Below are 25,035 nucleotides of genomic sequence, written 5' to 3'. Positions count from 1 at the left end.
TCAAAGCCAGCTGTTTTCTCACAGAGCTCCAGCAGCCTGGAGAAGAGCTGACTTTAAAGTTCAGCAAAGCTCAGCAGTGACTTATCACTGAGTTTGCACTTCCAAATCAAGGTGCTTGTTCTCAAGATCTTTTAATAGTTGAATGATTGTATTTAGCAGCAAAGTAAAATGTTTCTGAGATACTTGGTCCCTTCATGAAACTGTTGATCTTGCCTGAAACCTATGTTGGAGCTGCTTGTGGGTGATGAAGCAGAGGCTGTTTAAGTTCTCCCTTCTGTAGATGTGTGCTGAACCAAAGAGTAAAACAGAGGGAATAAGTGGGGCTGTGTAGGAGGCTGGCTGAGAGCAAAGGGGCCTTCCTGAGTTGGCAGTGATAGATGTCATGGGCGTCTTTCATGATTATCCTTGCTGCAGGGTTTTGCATTCCCTGTGACTTTGCTGCTCTTTCTTTCCTCTTGAATTCCAAATGTGATTTAGCAGGCACCCTCTGCAAATATCCTGCAGCTATGTCCCACTGGAGAGTAAATCCTAACTAGAGTGATGTAGTATTGTAAGTAATACAGTAAAACAGAGGATTGTGTCTAAGTTTTGATCACAAAAGGGGGCTTCAGCTTTGTGAAGCCACTGCCCTGTGAACAGACAATTACAACTTCACTTTGAGAAGGTCTCGGGAACTGCATCTGTCAAGTGTGTAGGTGATGGAGCTGCACCAGGACAAGTTAAGCCCTGCTTAAAGCCAGGGCTGCAAAAGTGGAGGGAGGCAGAGCCAAGTACTGATGGAGAGAATTAGAGCTGAAATGTTTTGATCGAACACATTTAATTAAATGGTCACTTAAAACATCAGGTTTTGTCTGTCCTGTTTCCTAATATCAAAAATCATCCATTGTTCAGGGTAGAAAAGAACATGAGTACTGTTAAGAAATGCAGTTGTTGGTTTCTCTTTGTCATTTGTAGGTGTAATGGATTTTTACTTGAATTCTCAAGTCAGTAAAACAAAATGTCATGTAGTTGAAGCTGTCACCTGTTACCTTGCATGTTCTTAGGCCCTTGGCTGTAGGCACCCAAACTGACAACCACTATTTGTGATAATAACAATATTGCTGGAGAGTGGAAATAACGATGCGTTGTAAAAAAACAGTTGTCTGAAATGTAAGAATCACTGGAAGGAACAGGCCGCAAATTTGTTACACCAGTTGTTTCATGCAGCAGAGCAAATTCACCTTACCTTGGATGATACAATAATGGCAAAAGCTCATTTGGTTGTAATTTGGGTGATGCTTCCTCACAGGACCCATATCAGCTTAAAACCAGGTTGTCCGTAATGAGGCTTCACTTCAGTGAGGAGGTGGCTGTGAGGTGCTTTTCAGAAAATGAGTGCCCTCCTATTCCACTGGATAGTGCTGATGCTACCAGAGTGGGAGGTTTTACCTTAGAGCCAGTGATTATTTTAGCTGGAAGGGGTAAAAGGTGCCTTTTCATCAATATTCCTGGGATAACACACTTCCAGAATCTTGAAATATAAACATTGCTTTGAGATGGGGGAACAAATACAATTTTTTGAAGAAGCAAATGTTTATTTGCTTTGACTTTATTCAACCAGTTTCCTCTTCCCTTTCTGAAAGCACGTGATTTTTGGAAATGAGCACAAATGATAGTGGAAAGCAATTTAATGCCTGACATTTTGTGGAAATAAAATTTTGTTTTTTCTCTTAGCGCATCAGTATCACAGCTACTTAAACTGCTATCCAGCTGCAGAATTCCATATATACCATTGAGACTTGCTTCAGAGATGTCCCAGAGTACATGCAAGTACTGAGAAGTGTGCTGGAGCCTCTCTAAAATTTAAAGACAGCTAAAAGCATTTTATATATAATTTTTCCTGCAGGCAATGCCTTTTCTTGCCACAGGCCTGTTTTACAGTCATGAATGGCACCATACGTGGCACTTCTTCACAGATTTTGTTTAACTGTATGACCACCTACTTACTATCAGCTAAATGTGGGAATTGTTGCTATCTCTGGTTATTATTTGCAAATAATACATTCACCACGAAGCTGTTGCTCCCCTTAGATGAAAAGCCCTTTTTGACATAGCAGTAGGTTGGGTTCTGGAGCAGAGGCAGCCAGTGAAGATGGTTAGAGTATGACAAAGGGTTAATGAGGTTTGTGGGGTTTGTGTTGTGGAAAGGGACTGGAGAGCGATGCTGGAAGGGGTTCCTTTGATCTTTATAGCCTGTGTGGCTCAGGTGTTTATCTTCTCATGAGGCTGTGGCTTTTCATACCGAACTGGTTTTGAGGGGGGCTGGGGAAGGCACAGGAACTGGCACCGTTCCTGTGGGATTTGTCCCATGGTGATTAGTGAAAGCACCACCTCAGACAGGGCTGAGCCATCAAGGACGGCCACCTTCTTCTGGGTGAGAGGGAAACATCTTCTGAAATCTCATCCTCCTCCTGCTCCTTCATGGCATCAGACATGCTGGGCTGGGAGCCCAAGCTGGGAGCAAGGGGAGAGATGAAAGATTTTTATTTATTTTTTTTAAGTCATCTATCCCATGTTGCAGCCCTGATCTCCATTAGTAAGCCCATCTCATGAGAAGTGATGCATTCAGTGCAAACGTTAAATGTGTCATTTCCCCCTCCTCTTTCAGTAAGAGAGGAAATGAAGGTATCCTCTGTGATAGGAGTTAAAGAAGATGCTGGGACATAACATTGTGAATCGCTGCTACCTGGCTGCTACCAGACTAGGCAGAAAATACAGCTTGATACAAGTGGAAATTGGATGTGTAGCAACAGTTTATAGATCTGTTTTTTTTAAAATTTTACATTCATAAGGAAAAGGGAATGGAGCAAAAGAACTGAAACCCGAATGTCATCTTTTCCTGTCTTCCTTTAAACAACTGTTGAGAGTTGGCTGGGGTTTCTGATGCCAACTCCCATCACAGACATGCAACCAGAGCTCACTTTTGAACTCCTGAGTATGGCTTATCTTTATTAGCAACTGTTGCCAGAAACAAAAGAACAGAACAATGAGGTGAAAGGTTGATGCTGTTCCAAGTGGTAGAGAAGTTATTGCAGGACAGTGGAAGTGTTCCTGATAAAGATCTACTATGTTTGTTTTTTTACCAGACAACTTCTATTTTACCTATCTTGAGAGCTTTATTGACTCCTATTTTGTTAGGAGATTAGTTAAAAAAACCATGAAGAAACAGTAAGCTTGAGCTCTCCTATTTTGTTTTGCTTTAGCAAGACTTTTTCTCTCTCCTTACAAGAAAGTAATCAGTGTTACAATGCTGTATCACCATCATTCTGCTTTTGGTATCCTGTCTTTTTCCTAGAAATCTTTGTGAATATTCTTTCTCATGAATATTATCTGATTCTAGACTTCCTATGTAAACCTCAAGTTTTTATGTTTTGGCTTTTTAAAGTTGAATAGTAGTGTATTGTGAGTTTGTTACGATATCTCCTATAGGTTTTCCACCCTCTTTAACATTTGACACTTTATGTTTTCATATATTTTTGACAGTTCACTCATTTTTCTGGAGGTTTATTACCTTATGCACTGTTCACTGGATGTCAGTAATTTCTTTTTTATACACCACAAGTAGATTGTGTGTTGTTTGATGACCTATGACTTATCTGGGCATACCATTCTGAAATCATCGGGAGAGCTATTGATTGCCAACAATAAGAAAGGATTTTTTGGAGAATCTGATAGCCATGAGAACCAAGCTTTATGCAGATCTGGAATTTAGCTCCAGGCCTTGGAATGATGAAGTAACTCAGTTATTAGGTCCATTCAGTTAATAACTCAATTGTCTTGATTATCCATCTAATGTTACAATATTACAAAGATATCCATTCCCAACAATAATTGTAAATGCTGACTTTTAAAGTCTTTTTGACAAATTGTGATGCTCGTAATGTATGATTTGCGTATAAATTTTAAACTTCATGAGCATCTGTGAATGTGCAAGTTTAATTTGCAGAAAACCTAAAAACTTTAGTGTTAAGTGTTTTCTAGTCCATCATGGTCAGATGAATATTGATTATGTTTCATATTGAAAGATTTCAACCATTAAAAGCAAGTGTTTAGGATGAAAAATGCACATTTTTTCTGCAGGGTTAGATGTCTTGCTGGAAGACAATTATGTTATTCCCCGCTTAATTTAATCCTGCTAATGTGATGGTAAATGATTAACTTTGCCCATTTAAAATAACCAGTTTAATGTTTTTTAATTTCAATTTCCAGTGCCGTTTACAATCCTAGTGCCAACAAGGATACTCTGTCTGCCTTGGATTATCAGGGTCCAAAACGCAAGCTTTACAGTGCTGTACCTGGAAGACTTTTTATTGTCGTAAAGCCATATCAACCTCAAGGAGAAGGGGAAATTCATCTGCACAAAGGAGATAGAGTCAAAGGTGAGGATGTAATTTATTTTGAATAAACATTTTCTTCTGCTGGATGGAAATTTTATTTTAAAATTCTCTTCAATTTTAGGGAAAAAATAATCTCTTCAGTGGAAGTGCTTTTATTTATTTGCTTCTTTACAGGGTATTTTGCTCCTAGATCTATTTTGTAGCCAATGCATATTTAACTACTGTTTTAACTGTAAATGACTTCAAATTACTACTAAAATTCAGAAATACGTGCAGTAATAGCAGCATTGTCTTTTACACAGAGCACGTAATTTGCTTCTGTAGTCATTATAGCAAGACAACTCCAGGGCTTTAAAAGGTTGTAAACATGTCAGCTATCTAAGCAGCTCAGGAAGGAAACGGGGATAAGGTCAAGTCTGTTTCAAGCCCTTTCCTCAAGGAACAATTTATTGGTTAAGGAGAAAAAGTCTCCTCCTGAGAGTTAGGATAAGTAGGTAGGTAGAACCTACTGTAAATATTTTTGTGGAGGAAGTGTGGCGGTGCATATATAATTTCTGTCCACTGGTGCACTTCCCAACTAAGAATATGTTAAAATCAAGGCGAGACTTTGTGTTATTATTTTGAAGGCAGTAAGTATATCCAGGTACAGCTGAGAAAGTGGGCCATGTGGTTTGCAGGATTGCCCTTCCTAAGGGTGCATTGTTATGCAGTTTCAGCTGTGGCTTTGCACATCCAGGTAAAACTGGTCATGGAGTAAAAAGACTTTCTGCTCAGTCCATTGAAACCAAATACCAGTTATGGAAATCAAATAAAAGGGAATAAATTCAGTGTCCTAAATAAAAGTGTTAAGCAGCTGAAAATGTCCTTGAACTGAAACTACTGATCTTACAAAAGAAAACTTCAAATATCTCCTCCCTTGAGCCTGCAAACAGTAGTTGGAAAAAATGGGGAGCTGTTAGAAGGTATTTTTGTATTTTTATTTTTGGATGTGTCTGATTCTGAAGCTTTTGTGGGTTTAATAATTTTTGTTAAGCCTTCAGAAGGTGTAGGACAGAAATCTGAAGAATGCAGCACTTAAACATATGCAAGACTAATTTTAAATGTAAGGAGGAAGGAGGAAGGTTAAACTTAGGAGAGCTGGTGATGTCTGTAGGGCTGAAAAGATAATTTTGCAGTTCTGGGAGATTGTGCCCTGATCAGGTAGTAAGCAATGATTATGTTCTAAAGAAAATAGTGCACAAGAACTCTTGGGAAGAGCCCATATTAACACTTCATAAAACATTATAGAAGTTCCCAATTAATGGAAATTATCTAGGATAGAGTAAAATTAATAGAAGGCAAGAAAAGCTCTGAGGTTATAGAATTTCTTGGGAATGCCAAATATAAAACAAAATTCAAGTCATAAAAAACAGAAGTCATTTTCAAATTCAAACAAAACTGACAGAGTTTTGCATGGTTTGGGAACCAGCCTTGTAAACATCCACTGTATGAGAATAAGTGCAGGAGAAGTAATGCATAATTAGCGCTTCATAAAAGCCTTTAAGCATCAAAAGAATGGGTACAGTCTCGAGAGAGGTAAAGCTACATTATGAGTAACTGTCATGCAAAAATGTAAAGCAAATTAAAAGCAAATGAAATCTTTTCATACCTTTGCAAAAGAATACTGGCTCGGGTTAAAGTGTGAAGATCTGAGGTCTTCTGTATGGAGTTCTGACTGGAAGAGGGGAGGGACAAAACAGTTGAGACAGATTCTTTTTGGTCAAGTACAATAAAATGAAAAAAATGTTGCATATAGTGGAAAAAAAAAAGATCTTAAAAAGTGAGACTTAAATACACCCCAGAACTCTTTGCTTATTTATAATCTCAGAAGATTTAACACCAGGAAGAGTTGGTAGTACCTACACAGGATGAAATTTTGGGGGTCATGAGTGGTACTAAATAACATGCTACACTGAGTGTGTTTACAGAGATCTAGGAGGTGCCAGGAGATAAAGAATGAGTATGGTTGAACACCATCATCTGTTCTTGAGGGGACGTTGTACACAGTTGTGTTCAACTGACTTGCTGGGCTTAAAGAGATAGCAGTATTTTTGTTTATGTAGAAGATATAAGATCGACATAGGTTCTTGTCACCAGAATAAAACAATAGAGACTCCAGGTAGTTCTGGAGAAGGACAAAACAGAAAATGTGTTCCCTGGCAAAAGAGGAATCAGTGCAACAGTTTGCTTGGGATGCTGAATTTTATAGAGGCATTTGTTTTTTGGCTGCTTGTTTACGTTAGAATTCGAGACTATTAGATGTGAAAATATCCCAAGAATAAGGGATTTAAATTTCAATGAAGAATTTAATATTTTAAAAAATCTAGTTCAGGAGCCCTTGGTTCTAAGTTACTATGACAGTAAGTGGAAAACAATGGAAGAAGATATTAGCCCACTTTTCGGATTTTACAATAGTATGATCTAAACTTGAGACCAGTGATTTTTGTGGGGGACACTAATCAGTGAATGTTAAAATACTGAAATAGAAAATGAGGTCATGTCTGCTCTGTGAGTTTTGAGTCTTTATAGGGAAGATGTATGTTTACTGAAACTGACTGCAAATTAATTTTTACTAATAGAAAAAGGGTGCACATGCCCATCCAACATCAAATCATCCCTGCAGGGATTATTTTTTCAGCTTCAAGTATATGATTTTCCCATTGACTTACAACCTGGCAGAGGTCTAGCATTTGCAGGCACACTTGTTTTAGAGCATTTTATAGAACTTTGATGCAGTAAAATCTAGTGACATTTCTATACATGTCGGTCTGCATTTCAAAAAAGTTTGGAAAAAGTGTATATAGGGATTGTCAGTGTTATGATTTAGGATGAAGTCTTGTGAAGTGTAATTTAAGGCTGTTTGCATGGCCAGGCTGGAACACCAGATGACAGATTCCCATCGCTAATCAAAGGAAGAACTTCCAGAGCAAGGTCAAATCCTATTTTGTGTTACCATGTCAATGGTTCCTCAGTTGTCACAAAAAATATGTCAGAATGAACACAACAAGCTCATGTACAGAACGAAGAGTCCAGGTAAAAAAGTCAGCGATGCTTTAGAAAGGTTGTGTAACATTGTTGAGGAAGCTGTTCAAACTTGGCATATGTGACAGAAATTCAAGTTCAGTTAAATCTGGATTCATGTCCCTGTTGCAGTCAAAATGTAATTATTTATAGAGAATAAAAAAAATTACTCCAATGTACCAACCATTGATGGGTTCCCTCTCCATCATCCAAAAGTGCAGGCAGTAGAGCTCCTACAGTCCTCAGTACTTCTTGGGTTTTGTGTGAGTGCCAGAACTTCTGGCTTTAAGGAGGTCCTGCTTTTTTTCTCTTTCTGAGCAGAAATTCCACTTGGTACTGGATATATTTTCCATCTTTTAGAGACTTGCTTAGCAAGACCATGATCTAGTCAGGACTGACGTTCTGATTTTCTGGGGGTACATATGCCTCTTTGGGGTTTAGCCACTCACTGTGTGCAGTGCGTAGAAGAAATGAAACAACATTAAACCCCATGGAATTAAATTTTTCTTCACTTTGGGATCACCTTAGCCTCACATTTAAGAAATAAAAAAGCTTTGTCTCAGCCCCTCTCCTCTGCCCGCTTGGTAGCTGCACTGTTCTGTATAAAGCACTGATGCTAAAGTACTGGTTTCTTGGAGTGTTTTGGGGAATTCAAACGTGTCTTGGCATTTGCTGTGGGATTCTAACCCGTGTTCCATCTGACCCTGGGGAGATGCTCATCACATGTACATCCCATGAGACTAATCACAGTAAAGATGTAGCAAGGCATTTACTACAGGGATCAAAACCCAGAACAACATATTAGAGAAAGGGATTAGTAGGGAAATGTTATTATGGATTTTCTTCTTTAAATTGGTAGAATTAGAAGGGTCACAGAGAGGAATGAAATCCTAAACTCTTGATGAAAAGTGCTTTCATCAGAAGAAGATGAGGCAGATTTTTTTTTTTCTTTCTCAAACTGCTAGAAGTGCATGAATAGTTCACAGTATATGATACAAGGAAACTGCTCAGAGAAAGCTGTGAATGGGCAAGGTCCAAAGCAAATGTAAACTAATCAAAATCCTCTTGAATTAATAGGATATTACATAGCCTGTACAAAAATATCTGCTTTATTTTTAGTTGTTAGTCATACATACTGACATCATTTGTGTGTCTGCCACTCATGAAAGAAGGGCCATGGCTGTTGTAAAAATAAATCTGATATCTTTATTTGTACAAGAACCCTGATCTTACGTTTTCACATTATTGAAGAAGAGCTAGCTTCATTCCTCACTGAAACACTTTTAACATATTTTGTTTCCTTCTTCATTTTAGATGTAAGTCCATAACAATAAATCTGCTAAAATCCAAACACACGCATATAGATAAAGTATCTGTAAAATTTATTTTGATTAGCTTTTGCATTGCTAAATTTGTTACACTGGAAATCAAGTGGTCTCTTTTATAACAAAACTGAGATGTCTGAAGATAACACAATGCTCTACAGTTCTTTGTGAGTGAAGAATTAGCAGTTTTCTGTGTCACGAAGACAAAGCAGTACAGAAGAATCACTGCACCCTCGGGAAGGTTACGTGAGATTCAGATCCATACTAGCTTGCCCTGTTGGAAGGGTAACAGATACGAGTTCCAGGTACTAGTCAACATGGTGCAGACAATCTCCAGTCACTGAGAAACAAAACAATCAAAATTATTTTCAGAATCAATGTAATAGTAAAATAAACCTGAAATGCATATGAATTATCCCTCACTGACCTAGAAAATAAAAACCCACATGGCTGCCTGATTGAAATACTTTGGGAACTTCTGAAGTCTCACCCTATTCACAGTTTTGTTTTTCTTGTCTTTCTGTGTGTTTTTATTACAGAGTTCCCATGTGCTGTGTGATTTCTAGTTATTTCTTCCGATTTTCAGGTCCCAGATCATAGTATAGTTTGTCCATGGGTGTCTTCCAACTGAAAATTTTTACTTTGCTCTCATTTTTGTTGCCTGCCTTGATAGTAATATCTATCTTTCACCTGGAAGGCAAACAGAATACAGAACTAGTTTTGGAAAATGCTCAGTTGCTTTAACTCTTACTGTGATTAAACAAGTTTTCTAGTGCTTAATATCTAGAAAAATGGGGAGTTATTTCAGTATCTCAAATACGCTCCAACAGACTTTTTCATGAACTTCTGAGATACCTCCTGTGCAGGCACAGTCTGCACATCTGAGAAGAGTTTACCATAACCGAGGTCTGTTCTCAGCTACATTCTCCAAGGTCAGAGAAACGGTAGTAATTCAGTAGTAGTGAATCAAGCATCTGCTCTAGGCAGAAAGTCAGTAGTTCTCAGCATTAGAAATATTGACCCTTGCAACACTACTTTTATTTCAGGGTGATCTCAGCCAGTAGGGCAATCCAAATATATCGCTAACATTTTCATTTCTTGTGAAATCTACTTGTAAGTTGTATTGAAAAAGAAAGATTATTAAACCCCTGCTGTGCTTGAAGATATTGCCAACAGACAGTGCTCGTGGGCAGAAGGCAAGTTGGTCTCCCGGGCTTTTGCACTTGTTAGATTAGTAAATAAAATACTGGAAAGGGAAGAGCCTCAGGAAACCTGTTTTGTTTCTTCAAGAGCATTTTGTACCTTGTGTGAATAAGTGTGGCAGCAAAATTTAACCTAAGAGGTTTGCATAAGCATTGTTTTGCTACTCTTTTATATGAAGGATGAAAGTAATGTGAAATGGAATATTAATCTTACCCAGATTCATTGGTCTGTTTTGCTTCCTTACTATCTCCTGACTTGATTGGTTTGATTTAAATTTCTAACATAAATGATTATGACTCCGCAGATAATAACCTAACTCATTTCTTCAAGTGCGTTGTATCTGAAGAGCAGGAGAGAGTTGTGCTTCAAGCTGTTACATCAAAGTGTTGTAATGAAGACACGGCCTTGCTGCTGCTCCAGCAGGAGAGCTTGCTTTGCTGTCAAGGCTGCAAGAAAGTGATTAGGAACATAAGAGCATCCACAAATCCCCGTTGTCTTCGCACTTGCCTGCTTAAAAGCAGCCTTTCTTCAGTAGTCAGTAACTGGCCTGAAATATTCAGGGGACAGAGAGTACCAGAAGACCTATGGATGGCATAGGAGCACACTAGCATGGTCAGACACAATACTACAGGCTCCAAATCTCAGTTGGTTTGGGACCTCTTCTCAAATTAATGCTCTCTACTCTGCCTTCCCCTGACCTGTAGTTTGGGCATTGCTGTGGAGCAAACTTCACCCTGTCCACACCTTCCTCAACAGAGATGGTGATCAACGTTACAAACGCATTTTTCCAATACTTGATTTGAATTTTTATCCAAAATTCCAATCAATGCAGAAGATTGGTTTCTTATGCTGTTTTTCTCTCTCCTTCACTTTCTCCAAACTCTTTAAGAGTTAACATGGAAAAGACAATCTACATAGGATGAAGTTGTTGGCAAAGATAAAAAAGAAAAAAAAAATACAGGGCCAAGTCTTGAACAACACAGCTCATTCAGTTCTATTTCAGTTGAGCCATATTTCCTTACGTTTAGACAGTTATGTGCAGGTTATTGTATTTGTGGATTTTGATGTCATGAGTGGTTGCTCTGGTGACAGTCACTCTCATCTTCTCATCCCAAGGTCCTTTTCTTGAACACTGCTTGTGTGATCTGTTTCTTTCTTGAGAAACTAGAGGTGATAAAAGATGAAAAGCTGGTTTAGGTCAGGATTTAGCCTGACATTGCTTGTGGCCATGGTGGTTTGGGCTGGTGATCTGCACCCAAAACCTGATGCTAAGGCTCCTTAGGCTTACTATCTGCTTGCAGTATGGGTGGCCATAGAGACCGGTGGGACACAGCGTATGTGTGGTAAGCTCAGGGTGAGGCAGTTAGACTGTTGGGAGAATCCAGACAATTAAATACTGAATTACAGGTAGGTAAGGTAGCTTTTCAGCTAAACCAGCAGAGTCACTTGGATTACAGAAAGGTAAACTTCAAGCCATAGTTGGATCACACATTTGTTTTGGAGGCAAAACTGGAATTTAAATGTATGTTTAAAAAGCGAGGAATATTTTTGCCCATGTTATTTTCCTAATTTGGTTTCTCTGTGAGGCCCCATAGCCCAGGATGGGAAAGAACTGCTGAATTTGCTTCTCCACTAAAAGAAATGCCTGTGGATCCGCAGTCGAATCTGAGTGCTCAGGTCCATTATACAAAATAATTAATTGCAGATACACAAGGCTTTCCTTCCAGATTGTATGTGGACTCCACAGGAACATTTCCTGTACGGCAGCTGGGGCACAGTCACTTGTTTGCATGCTGGAAGCCGTAATGTGGTTGTCATCGGGGTGATAGACAATGACTTTCTTTCCAGTCCTGTTGCACCAATCTCAAGTTATGTCAGTCTCTCCTGATTAAGTGTTTGAAAGCAGAAATGCTTTGCCCATAAGGCAGAACAGACAGATCTTGTTCATCATTAATCACAGGGAGGGAGGGACATCTATCAGGAGCAAGTAGGGGTAGATAAAGAAATAGAGTAAAATTTAATCTAAGACCAGCTTTTAAGAAAAAGATCTCTCTTTAAGAGAGAGCAAGATTAAGTTGTAACTTGTGCTGACCTTCATTTATGTTGTGTGTAAAGACTGAGTCAAGTTGCACTTCAGATGCAGAGAACTGTCACTCTGCACAGTGCATGTCCCTTAACATGGTTTTTGATTTACCTGGTTGTACGCAAAGATAGATCAAACATTGAATTTCTGTTTACATTGATAAGTATACTTCTGAAATAAGATGCAATTACAACTCAAGGTTATGAAAATACATTTTTAAGTTGTAACCATTTTAGGGGCAGTTATAAGCAAAATTGTATTTATCACTGAAATAGGTATTCTTGCATAGATTATCTGTCATTTGGAAGCTCTCCTTCCAAAAGGAAAATTTACATCAGACAACAGCTACTTCTAGAAGAGAAAAGCCTAAATTGTAGTAGTAAGTATTTCTGAGCGAAAGAAGTTAGGTCTCTACCCATTGGAAAGTAAAAAGTTTATTTTTAAAAAGCAAATCCAGAAGATTGTTATGTCAAAACACAAAACCAGAGTTCAGATTAGTACTGAACCTTCCTTTGCTAAAATTCAGATGAAACCCCTTTGTATTCCATTAGGTAACTGGCATTTGTTGTCAATAACAGAACAATGGAACCAGGTAAGTAACATATCCATGCTGCAGTTCGGATGGAAAGGGTGCTGTCACCATCCCTTTCAGGTTAAGAATGAAATGCTGAAATTTTCCGCTTTCTACTGTGTGGTCTAGAGAGCTTTCAGTTTACATAATTTCACATCTCACTGAAAGTATTGATAACTTCAGAGGCTCTTGATTAGCAGACAGAGCTTTTATTTTTAGCTCTGATAGTTCTTAGAGCAGCATAGGCTAGTTCAGCTGCTAGAGTTTTCAATGGATTTTCAGTTTTACTTTATACTTTAGTGGCATTCTGTTAATTTTTCTCCTGGTTGTAGAAATGATCTTTTTCCAGAAGATGATCTGCCATTCCCAGTCCATACAATTATTTATTTTCCTGGGGAAGAAGAATGCAGTTCATACAAGCACCAAAAATTGACTGTAGATATTACAGACAATTCAGATCTATTGTGTAGCAGCTATAAAGACAATTGACTGAATTTGGCTGTAAATTTCATTGACTTTTTTGTAAATAAGGATACCTAGAATAATTTAATCACTGAAATTTCAGTATCACAAAGAATTTAGAAATGGTATGCACTATCATTTGATGGAAAAATATACTCTATTTCTTGATTGTGGCATGTTAAAGGGAGCTGTAGTGTGGGAGAATAAACCTTTTTTATTGTTTTGATTAAAGTGATTTCTTTATATATTCAGTAATTAAGCTCTTTGAGATAAGTATATTAATATTAATTACAATATACACTTTGTCAACAAATTTACAGAAGTTGCAAGAGACAAAACATCCTGTGCTCATTTGGCGCTGTCTATAGTTTTCTTGTATTTTCTCTGGACTTTGGCAAAGCAGAATCTGGCTGATATTAAGTATAATACTTAATAAACATTAAAATAGAAGATCCTGATTGGCACCTGCCTATACATGTTTTCCTGTTACTCAGTTGTTTGGTATTTGTCCAGTTTTGATTTGCAGTTTTGTTCATATAATTGAACATAAATCTTGTTTTAAACTATACTTCTGTTGTGAAAAGACATAGCAGCAGGATTCATGATGTTACTAGAACCTTAATTTTACTCTTATAATGTCAGATTCTTTTTGTAATTCACATTGTGAGTAAAGAGACCCTGGCCTGCTCTTGCCATAGCAACCACATCTTTTGTTTTTACTAAAAAGGAAAAAAACCGATTGAAATGATAAAGTTTAATTCTTAATTTTGGGAAAGTTATCCTTTGATTTACCATTTTTATGTCCTCCAGAAGGGAAAATGTTGTTTGGAAAATCTCTTGCTGGTACCAAATTATCTATTACAACATGTCTCTCAAGCACTATTGTGAGAGGGAAAAGACAGAAATGAAGGCCTCATTCTAAAAAAGCATTCATAAATACAAAAGTTAAATTATATTTTTTGATTTATCTTTTAAGCTGTCAGTTACGCATGTTGGAATACATGAAGTGTTGCCAGTTTTTATAGATACGTTGATTATTATGGCTTTGGCACCTGCTGCAGATTTCGTAATAATGGCACCACCTGAGATATAGGAAAAAGACTTTAAGTTATTTGGTAGTGCAGAGCCACCTAGATCTCAGTTTCTGCATTTTGAGTATTAGGCCATGTGTGCTTATCCTCCATCTCACCAACAATTTGTCTCCTCACATCGGCTGGCTACCCTGCCTCCCCACGTTGGCCTCTTGTGTTCTCTTTGTGCCTCTTGCAGTTCCGTCAGGCTTTCTCTTCCTTTCTTGGCACCCATAATGATGTTTTTCCTTGACAGTAAGTCCAAATGTACTGTCATTTTGTTTGTAGATGTAATCTTGCTTGAACCAGAACTGTGAAGGCGGGCTGCATTCTGCCAAGGCCTCATTTCCCCTTCTACTTCTTTTCCATAGATGTTATGTCTTCAGGCAGGACTGCTTGCATTTTTGCTTGGCTCTCGCTATTAGTAATTGCTAATATTTAATAATTCATGTAAGAATGATCTAAAGTGGGATTGCTTCTGCTCTGTTGTAATCACTTTTTGCCTTACACCCACAGGTAGACTTGCAAAGCAAGTTTCTTTTCCACCTTGATTTGGATGTCTTATCAGCTGCTGCTGCCATAAACACATGAAATTACTCTATGGGTGTGAAATACCCAACTTCCTTCTTAAGAGTGCAGATGCTTTTTGGAGATGGAAACGTCCATGTAATTTAGAGTGTCAAAATAGCAGATCTGACAGATCAATAAAATAACAAATTAGGAAAGTCCTTCTCAACCTCTGAGTAGTTTTTGTTCTCCCTATCTTGCTGGTTTGTGAAGTGAAATCAGGACTGAGATCCTGTGCTGAAAACTCTCCTCAGAAAAACCCAACTGCTTGCTGTAGGAATCTTTCACGCTCTCACATTTTGAAATTTCTTTTGGCTGTAGTCCTATGCTCACTTTTATGATTTGAAATTAAATCAATGTACAGTAGGATCCTACAGTAATTATAATATCTATATATGTTATTAATTAAGTTTTCTTACTTCCTTATCTCATATATAAGAAATGTACTCTATTCTTACGTGAACAGAGGTTACATTGTTAAAAATACATTTAAAACTGATGGATATCCAATATATATTGGATGAATGAATAGGCTTCTGTTTCATGTTACACTGGATTAGCAGGTTGACTTTGTGTGATAATGTCACAGACTTTAAAGAATAACTGGAATTTATCAGCATATTTTTCATTAGTTATGCCCCAAGTTTATTTTTATTTGTATTATGTAATTTATTGATACAATTAAAGCACAGATCTGTTTTTTTCATTTTTGCTTGGATGTAAATGTAGAAATGAAATATTTCCTGCTCATGTTAACAATATCAATAGGTGTTAGGTAACTAAAAGAAAAGGCATGCTAAAATTTTTTTATTCAGCTTAAGTGTCACTGTAGTGTTGTCGGTGCCTTCCAAGGTCAGTGTCCTCCCCCGTCATCCCATCACTACCTGAGTAGGTATAGGTTTCCTCATATATGTCAGAAAATTGCATGATAAATTGTACATTTGGGACCCATCTGGGTGGAGGATTTTGTCTTAATGGATCTGTTTCCTGCGCCCTAATATGTGCTTCTTATTGTCAATGATGTGTAAATATGCAGTTCATGAAATCTGTATCTTCGAATTTACTACATTAAGACTTAAAATTGACACGTTTAAATACATTTTTCTGTCAGATATCTATGTTAATAGGTATCAGTGCTCTGCAAGTAATACCACAAACAGCTTATGATTGCATAAATGAAAAACTAGGTAAACATTTAATTTCAAATGCAGTTTTACAGATCCTGGGCTGTCAAACCAGATTTCTTACCACCTCTTTAGTATTGCCAAGATTTTTTTATTTTTTTGGCCTATCATTGATTTTATTTTCATCTTACACTGTAGTAGTGCAAATGAAGTTCAAATTCAATGCCATTGAGCCACAGCAGTTCCACTGATGCAGAGTTCAATTGCAGTCAGGGTCAGGGACTACGATTTTAAAGCCTGATAAGGTCTGGTCTAGCAGTGCAAAGAGTGCTTCTCATGGAGATCATCACAGTAGCTGTGAGCAAGTTAATATCCCTACCATATTGAAATACCCTGCAGAGATATTATCCCAGGTCCTGAAAACCATGTGCATATGTTAGCAAAGATGTGTGCTTGGGCTAATTAACCTTGATTTTCAGCAGGGCCAGTTAGCTTGGCTGGCTTAGCTAGCACACCACTGATGGAGCTGTGCTGCTTCAGCTTCCATGGGCTTGTTTTTGGTAGCTCAGGGACCTCTCCACCGAACAGTGTGTTTTGTACAGGTGTACTCTGAGGACCTGTGTTGTATGACTGAGCTACATTTACATTCCCAGTCAACCTCTTTAGAAGAGCAAACCATTAACAAAATTAAAAATATCACCTTTGTTCCAATATTAATGTATAGTGTGTTTTTAATAGTACATTTGTGTTCTTTTAATATATATTAAGCATAGTAATTTGTAAGAACTGCTATAAAATTAATTTAAACATAATACTTAGGAAATATTTAGGATCCTTCCGTTACTGAACTTCTCCAATTGCTTACTAGTAAAAACATACGTTGTTGTTCTGCAGTCTTTTGTCACAATCCTTGTTGAGTCCTAAGATTAATATCAAGATAATTAGAACCACAGGGTAAAGCTTTTCTCCTATTGGTAAATAATTCTCCCTGTTGTCGTTATCTTCTACCAAGAAAAATCATTGACATGTTTCAAAAGGCACCTACACTGTGTATTGCACCTATGGGATATTCAAGTGTTTGCTGTGTACTCAGATCATTAAATCATATTACTCGACCTACATTACAAGTCTCTGGAGCTCCCACTAAATAAAATAGCATGTTTTCTTAAGAAGTAGAAAACATATAAGAGAACAAACTATGTATTATTAAAGCCCAATTTCAGTGTGGGTTCAGTTTTACAGTGGGTTCAGTGCTTCAGCTTAATTTGAACAGACAAGACACATTTTTTTGGTCCTTAGTATGACCATGCATTTATCCTTGGTAAGAGCAGCAATGAGAAAACTGAAAATGGAAAGAATTACATGAGGGCGAAGGAAACTGGTGAGAAGAATAAATTTGGGAAGATGTTCCAAAGACTGATCAGGGTAGGTCTCATTTATAGGTTACTCTGTGCCCGGTTTTGGATACCAGCATTTAAGTTCTTGTACAACATTTGCTTTTAACAAAACGATACTCAGTTATTACTGAACATGTTATGTAACTAATCTTGGTATTTACATAAGAGGTGAAAAATGTCTAATGCTTCCTATGTCTCTCTATTTAGTTTTAAGCATTGGTGAAGGTGGATTCTGGGAAGGCAGCACCCGGGGACATATTGGATGGTTTCCTGCAGAATGTGTTGAAGAAGTTCAGTGTAAACCAAATGAAAGCAAACCAGGTAATCAGATCAAGTTGCTGTTGAATCGTAACAATGACAAATGCGATGTGTCTGTCCAAGCAGAGGGGCAGCCTGGACAGTAATGTGTTGTACAGCAGTGCGTTTGTGCAACACTAGAAACTGGAGAATTAAATAAAGCTGAGCTGCTGAATTAAAAAGTAAAGATGGGTTTATTGATCAGGTTTTACTGGATGTTATCCAAGCAAATGGCCTTTCTCATGAGGGACTGTGCATGAAGTACTGTGAAAGCTTTTACACAGAACCGTATGCAGACATTTTGTAAAGCATTATGCTGCATTTTATTTTCTTACAGTATGGGAGAATGGCTAATTAGACAAATAATGGATGAAAAACTGATCAGTCATCTCCCAGTCTGAGGCAGTCATACAATGTCTTGTTCATAGCAGTAAAGTTCCCTCTGTTGACCTTTTACTAAATTTTAGAGGAGGCATCCATTAGTGGGATGTCCCATATACATCTTTACTGATGACAAAGGAAATAGAATCCTCCTTTATCATACACTTCTATTGCCATAAATAAGTAAAACACAAGTGACTTTAATCAAGAAGTCTTTACAGTTCTGCTATAATAAAAGAAAAAGAAATGTACATTGAAGCATGTTATTTTAAGAATTACCTACCACCTCATAATTTCTCTGCTTTTAAGAATTAAGATATGAGGACATCCTCTCTAATTAAAAGCTCATTATAAATGAGCTCTGAGAATATAATTAATGTTCTCCAGGAGTGTATGCGGTTTTAAATTAACTATTGATGAGGTTTGGATCTCTGATGCATTGATTAAGAACTTTTGGCATTGCACAGACAATACACTAAAATTTATGCATCATATCATTCATTCACAAACATTATTCTTTTATGTATGTCATTATAAACTGCACAGGTATACTTTTCTTTTTTTATATATACTCACTGTATAAACATGGTAGAATGGAATAGAATGCACTGGACAAGATTATAGTTCCAGAGTAGTAAAGATTTGGAAATATTTATAGTATTTGATAAGAATTTTAATTTTGACAGTTATAATGAAAGCTGTTGTAATATGAATTAGAGTTTAAAGGATGAGCAGAAGAGGAGGCAACAAGTTAGCTTTTGTAATATGAAAACTTAAAAAGAATGATGGAATGAGGCAGGTAGGGACACTAACAGTAACTAAAATAAAAAACTAACACCGAACTACCTAAGCGAACACTGACACTGAACTAACACTAACTAACTAAACACTGTGTGGAAAGGTTATACTTTTCCCTTTTGAGAGAGAAAAAAAGAAGGTAAAACCAGATCTAGTATTTGGAGAGACTGGATTTAGGCTCTGAGAACAGAGAATAGCTGTGTAGTTCTTCAGAGGGCTTAAGAACAAATCAGAATTTAAAGACAGAGGAGTATTAAATGAGAGGAAGATTGGAGTTGGAACTGGCAAATCTAGGAGCAGTGCAGTTCTCAAATACTAGATGGAAAAAGAGCATAACAAGTTGCAGTTCTAGTGTGATTTCGTTTGTTGGAAACGTTATGGAAGACAAATTCAGTCAAGCGTGCAGCATGAGCTGGTGAAGAGCCACATGTGAACTGTTCTAAAGATCCTTCAGTAGAACCTTGTGGTCACTTGATTGAAAGACTTCAGAAAGATGTAATCTATATGTGAGTAAATCATCACAAACACATTTCTTGAGCCTATCATGATAACTCTGCATTACATTTGAGCTGTGCATTTGTCTCCAAATCTGAAAAAAATTCTGGGGAGGGGCATTAAGTGAAGTTCTAAAATATGAAAGGAGTTTTGCATCTTCTTTAGTGGCTTTGAAGAGAAGGTAACCAAACCTGTTTGTCACAAATCCTTAAAGACAAAATTCAGTGTACGACATGATTGCTTTAATATATGACAAGATTGTTTTTGAGCAAAAATGTCTTTGATCATTCAAAGGAAAATGAAAATTAAGAAGAAAATTGTCACAAGAATAGTAAAAGAATTATCGAAGCTGGAAGTGTTAAAAGAATATAAACAGAAACATCTTACAAGTTTTCTGACATGAAATTTTGAAGACTTATGCCATGTGTCTGGCAAAACACCAGAGCATTTGCTGTGATCTCTACATATTGCATACTATCGTCTTTCTGATTGTTTTCCTATTTGCTTATAGTATAGTGTGAATAATAATATCAACATAGCTAAAGACTTTAAATATACCATTCTTCTACTCTCAAAAAGACAAAAATATAATTAAATAAGCACAAAATGGCCACATTTTCTATACCTTTGAACTTGTGCACTCACATATTTTGCTGGGCTGTCTTGAAAAATGTCCTGCACCCAGAAGGCACAAATGAGGTACAGTGCTCTTCTGTGTAATGCAATAGAGGTTGGAGCTGTGAGTGTGAAAAATATGAAATCCACAGTATGTGCCATATTATTATTGAAATATGGTATGGACTGAAAGCAGCTGATCACTGAATTGCTCTGAGCAGTTAGCTTCCTTCCCTTTGCATAGGAAACAATAGAAATGAGAGAGGAGAGCTTTATAAGCAGAAATCAGCCAGTACTCCCTCTGAGTACGAATGCAAAAGTAATTTAGAAAAATGTGTTAAGCATGGTGAAATGATTAGAAATTAAATTAGGTCTGCTGGGATCACTGAAAGAACATCAGCTGAGAAACATCACAAACTTGTGCGAGTTGCAAGAATTTGCATCATGGACTTTGCAAAGCAGCAAGAACATCTTATGATAATGATTTAGAAAGTAGATCATCTTAATGTGTAGGAAATGAATCTCAAACTCAGCCATTTTCAGACCAACACCACAGTAACAGTTATTTCCTATAAATGAGATTTAGGAACATTTCTTCAAACAGCTTCCCTTTGCTAATAAGTTTGAATAATTGTGTTTAATAGTAGCTTGTCATTTGCATGCCATGAATGAAAGAAAGAAGAATAGTTCTTGGAAAAAACAAACCACAATTAAACACTACATGCCCAGTAAAACTGGTGGGCAGGTGTTTCATGTCACACTGATGTATAATCTCACTTCTAAGACAAGTTCAATTTTCAGGGAACTTCATTGCCATCCCGACTGTTCTCTGGAAGTAGGCAGTACAGAACAGCACCTGGTTCCTGTGATCTCTTCAAAGATACCCTGCTAGCTTGGCAGGTTCTGCTTTCCAAAAAAAAATCATGTCGACTGGCATTAATTCTATATCCCTTCTTTAAACCTTCATTACGTGAGACTTGTAGGAATGATTCCATTATTTTGCTAGGATTGCTGCCAGGCTTACAGGCTTTTAATTATCCAGGTTGTCTTATTTGCCCTTTAATAGCACTGGCACAGGACCTGCTGCCTTTCAGTCTTAAGAAGTTTCCTTGACATTTTGAGATCTAATGAAAAAAGAACTACAACAAAGAAAATCGTTATCAGTGGTTTGCTAAGTTCTTTTGCCTGCTTTTAAAAAATTATTAGACACAAAATCTTCATGTTGTCTCATTTTAAAACATGTCGCCTTAGTAGCCAGTTTTTAACATTGTCCAGAATTATTCTTAGAGTGAAAATACTCCTTTCAGATCAGATCGATACATCTTGTTTTTTTCCTTGTGCAAACACAGAATACAAATGTTATATATTTCTTATTTCTGCATTGACAGTTTTCCTGTTATTCAGTAACGAACCAATTCCAGTCTTAAATTTCTTAGTGTTCCTAACTATGTGAAAATATATTATTTTTTTTTACTAAAATATTCTGGGTAGCTTGAAGAAAGTTCTGTGCAGGAGAAGCTGGATTCATATGAAATTCAAGTTACCTGAAATATGTGCAGATAGGAGGCACTACCTTCAGTTACTAGACACTTTAACAAGATTTATCAGGTGAGTGCTGTTGGTACTGCAGAGAATCACAGGTCATCTTGGCTCTCTGGCAGCAGTAGTTTGCATCCACTGAGAATACACTGGGTGACATAGCTTTGTTTAATTTTTCTGCCTATAAAAAAAGAAAGACTTTTCATTTTACCAATTTGTTCTCCCCTTAAAATTCATTAGTCTTCTTAAAATAATAAGAATTCCTACCTAATAACTTCCAGTGGGAAATGAAGTAGAGAAGAATCTGTCATCCATAAAATCAGCTGCCCCACCAATGGAAGATATGGTTTTCTTTCTCCCGCTTAAGTTTAGATATTTCCATTTGCTTTTCTTCCATCATATTACTCTGACTTGAGATATTTACTGCAAAAATTTTTTATTAAATAAAAAAACTTTTTATTAGACTTGTGATTTTATACTCCGTGTTCTTCAGAAGTCAGAGGTGTAGACTATCTGATTGCTCACAACTACTTCACTGAGGTGAGGTATTTGTTTTCAAGCTAGAAGTTATCTTTAGCTACATTTTGTCTTTGGTGTTCATTATTCCTTCCTGCCTGATGTGGTTGAAGAACTCGAAGATTTTACAAGTGATACTGAAATGAAGGCAGACTCAGCATGTCTTTTAGTAATTCTTGCAATCTTTCAACTCGTGGTCTCCTCAGTGTATCTTTCCTTGAGTTCTGTGCTTATCTTTAATATGGTATTTGGGGTGATTTTTCATTCAGTAGCTTCCTCCATGCCTTTTTGTATCCTGTGGCCTTGGGGTACACGGTATTGTAGTTGTCATACGAGTCCTGGGAGTTGATTTCAGACTAGGTCTAATCCGGGCATGTGGCTAGAACGACCATTAGCAGTTGTTCAAAAGCTCATTTTTCCATGAAAGAATCCAGTTTGCAGACTGAGGTCTGCCCAGTGCTGTGGGCTGCAGCGGAGTAGGCAGCACTTAGAAAGCACATTCCTGGCCCAGACTGAAATGCTGGTGTAGATGCGCCCATGCTGACCTCTAGTGTCACTGGTGCTCTGAGCAGACACTACCTAGCGTCTATACTGGGATTTCTCTCTCAAAACATCTTTACTTAAACGTTTGGATATAGCTTAATCTTGAGTTTCCAGCAACTTGAAAGTACAACGATAGATTATCCAACAGTACTATAGTTCCTTTACCCGTTTCTTTTTACCTGTGTAATCATACACAGATGTTACACGCAGAAATTGCAGCAATCGTTACCCAACATTCTTTCTAGACTGCAGAAGTTACCAAACAAGTCAAATTTGTGTTAATAAAATGCATACTTTTCTACCCAGACTGCTATTTCTGAAGTATAGAATTTTCTTTATTCCACATACTTAGTTTTTAACACCTTGTGCATTCAGTAAAAACAGATTTGTTCCTCATTTCCACCATCCCTTTTTATAATTAGTATAACACCTTCCCAGACAATCTAGTCAGCCAGACTGCTAGAAAATTGATTTGCCTTCTTGCAAAAAAGGAAGTTGTCTTACTGTGAATTGAGGAATCTATACTAGTAGCTGGTAGGTGTTCTGTCCTCTGCGGACAAGTAGGTTGGCACATACTGTTTCTGAAAGTTTTCTTCCTCTTGTCTGCCACATCAAGGTTGCTTTCTCCACACTGCCTTTCAGAACAGTCACCAACATTTTTTGTTCACTGAAATATATCCGGGTACCGTTTGGAAGAGAAATAGTTGGCATAAGTGGAAGTTGTGCAGGGACTCACTAACAGTGAAACAGGATGGATGGTTACACGCCAGAGCACAAGTCACAGCCTTGACTGTGTCCTGTATGGACACATGTAGGCTCCCTAAGTTCTAAAAAAGTGAATTTGCCCAGCTTATGCTTTTACTTAGCTTGTAGTTAATATCAAACATGACCTGTTTAAACCTTTCATGGGAAGGATGGCTGCTAGAAAATTTAATTTTGGCATCCCCTTTTTTCTACCTTTTTATGCATTGCAGAGTACTAATGTGGTAGGTGTATTATAAAGCAGTGCCGTTACTGGGTGTACTCCATGAGGCAGATGAACACTAAAACATACCACGAAAATTTGGTCTCTGTAAGTGTGCACCCCATTGCATTCCAGTGTGGAACAGAAATGTCATGTGCTGAGCCTTGAAGTCCCCATCCCTGACTCATCAAGCCCCAAGGACGTGATGGAGCATGTGATTACATATATGGATTTATTTCCTGAATAGAAAAGGAAAAAATGTGCATCCCCTTCAACCTGATATGCAAGCAGAGCACAGCTTGCATGTGCATCCAAGAACTTGATGGGGGACTTGCTGTGTCCCTCAGCGAGCCACACTAGCATGGAGCACTTGAATACAGCCATCACCCTTTTCCTTCCTGTAAGTTCAGCGTCACCTGATTTTGGCAGTCAGGGGCTACATTTACGTAGGTGGATAGTTTAAGATCTTTAGAATCTTTAAGATCTTTAGAAAGTTTAATATGTTTAAATTCTCTGATGAGGCTTTGCTCAGTTTGCTTCCAGATATTAGTTCTTCAGCTCATGTAAAACTGGAATTTGTCAATTGTACAAGAAGGATGGGAGTCTTGGTTTGCTAAATTTGCTGTTTGGACATAATAGATAGCCAGAACATAATCAGCTCTAAAAGCACTCTCTGATCACATATAATTATGAATGTAAAGGTCAGCACTGGAAGGAAAAAAGAGAAAGCAAAAAATCTTTTCATCCAGCCACTTCCCTTAATTACCCACCTTTCATGAATGATCCAAATTAACAATCTTTTTTAAACAACTTTTTCCTGCTTTGTTAGGATCAGTTCTGGGTGGTTACTTAACTAGAAAGACAACTCTAAGAATAGATAGAAACATTGTAGAGGTTATTTAGAACTCTGAAAAATTCTATAAACTAAATAACTTTGAAAACCACTGGAGGGAAGACGGTTTCAACAAGACAGAAAAGCCTGCATATAAGAGATGCCATGTGACCAGATGAACACCTCAAGGTTTTTGATAATAGGTTTTGATAAATGCTCCTTCCACATGATTTCACCTTGAATAGAAGGTACCCATGTATCTGTGACAAAATTACTGTGCAATTTAAACTGTTTGGCATGAACAGGAGCAGATAAGGACAAAACATTACTGCAGCTGGAAGGACTAAATGGAGACATTACAGAAGTACTTTATATATATAAGAAGGGAAAGACGTTTTTGTTAGGAAAGTTAATCACAAACATTCTCATGTTGGTTGTGTAAAGAGCTAAGTAGTCTGATATCTTGGAAACGTGTTCTGTCTCAACAGTGCAGGCAAGGACTGGAGAATATGGCACAGACTATTAAAAAATTAAAAAAAAAAAAAGTACAAGATTGTCTCGTGTTAATAGGCTTATCATTGTAAAAAGTGGTGTGATGTGGATAAAAATTCAGCCATTTGAAAATGGATAGAAGGCTCAAGAGATTAATATTACATCTTTGTAATCCCAGCCAAGGTCCTAAATGTGGGCCATGCAGTCAAACAGATGTGTTTACTGAAGTTCATCCACGCCTGTTTGAGGAATGTTGTCCAGCTATCAAGCCCTGGTACCCAGAGCTCAAACACTATTCAGTTAAATCCTCCTGCCCTCAAGGATA

General features: G+C 37.4%; 1 protein-coding gene across 7 annotated transcripts in view; it reads left to right on the top strand.

The window, feature by feature from the left end:
* SHANK2 (SH3 and multiple ankyrin repeat domains 2) overlaps positions 1-25,035 on the top strand; it is a 362,639-nt gene that overhangs the window by 132,746 nt on the left and 204,858 nt on the right. For all 7 annotated transcript variants that reach the window (XM_074918532.1, XM_074918533.1, XM_074918531.1 and 4 more), the window contains 2 exons: positions 4,249-4,418; positions 17,446-17,559. In XM_074918532.1, the coding sequence (XP_074774633.1) occupies positions 4,249-4,418; positions 17,446-17,559 (284 nt within the window). The remainder of the gene's footprint in view (positions 1-4,248; positions 4,419-17,445; positions 17,560-25,035) is intronic.

This window comes from Athene noctua, chromosome 14 (genome assembly GCF_965140245.1).
Source record: "Athene noctua chromosome 14, bAthNoc1.hap1.1, whole genome shotgun sequence".
Classification (NCBI taxonomy): domain Eukaryota; kingdom Metazoa; phylum Chordata; class Aves; order Strigiformes; family Strigidae; genus Athene; species Athene noctua.
Note: the sequence above shows the minus strand (reverse complement) of the source record. Positions and strands in the feature narration are given on the sequence as shown.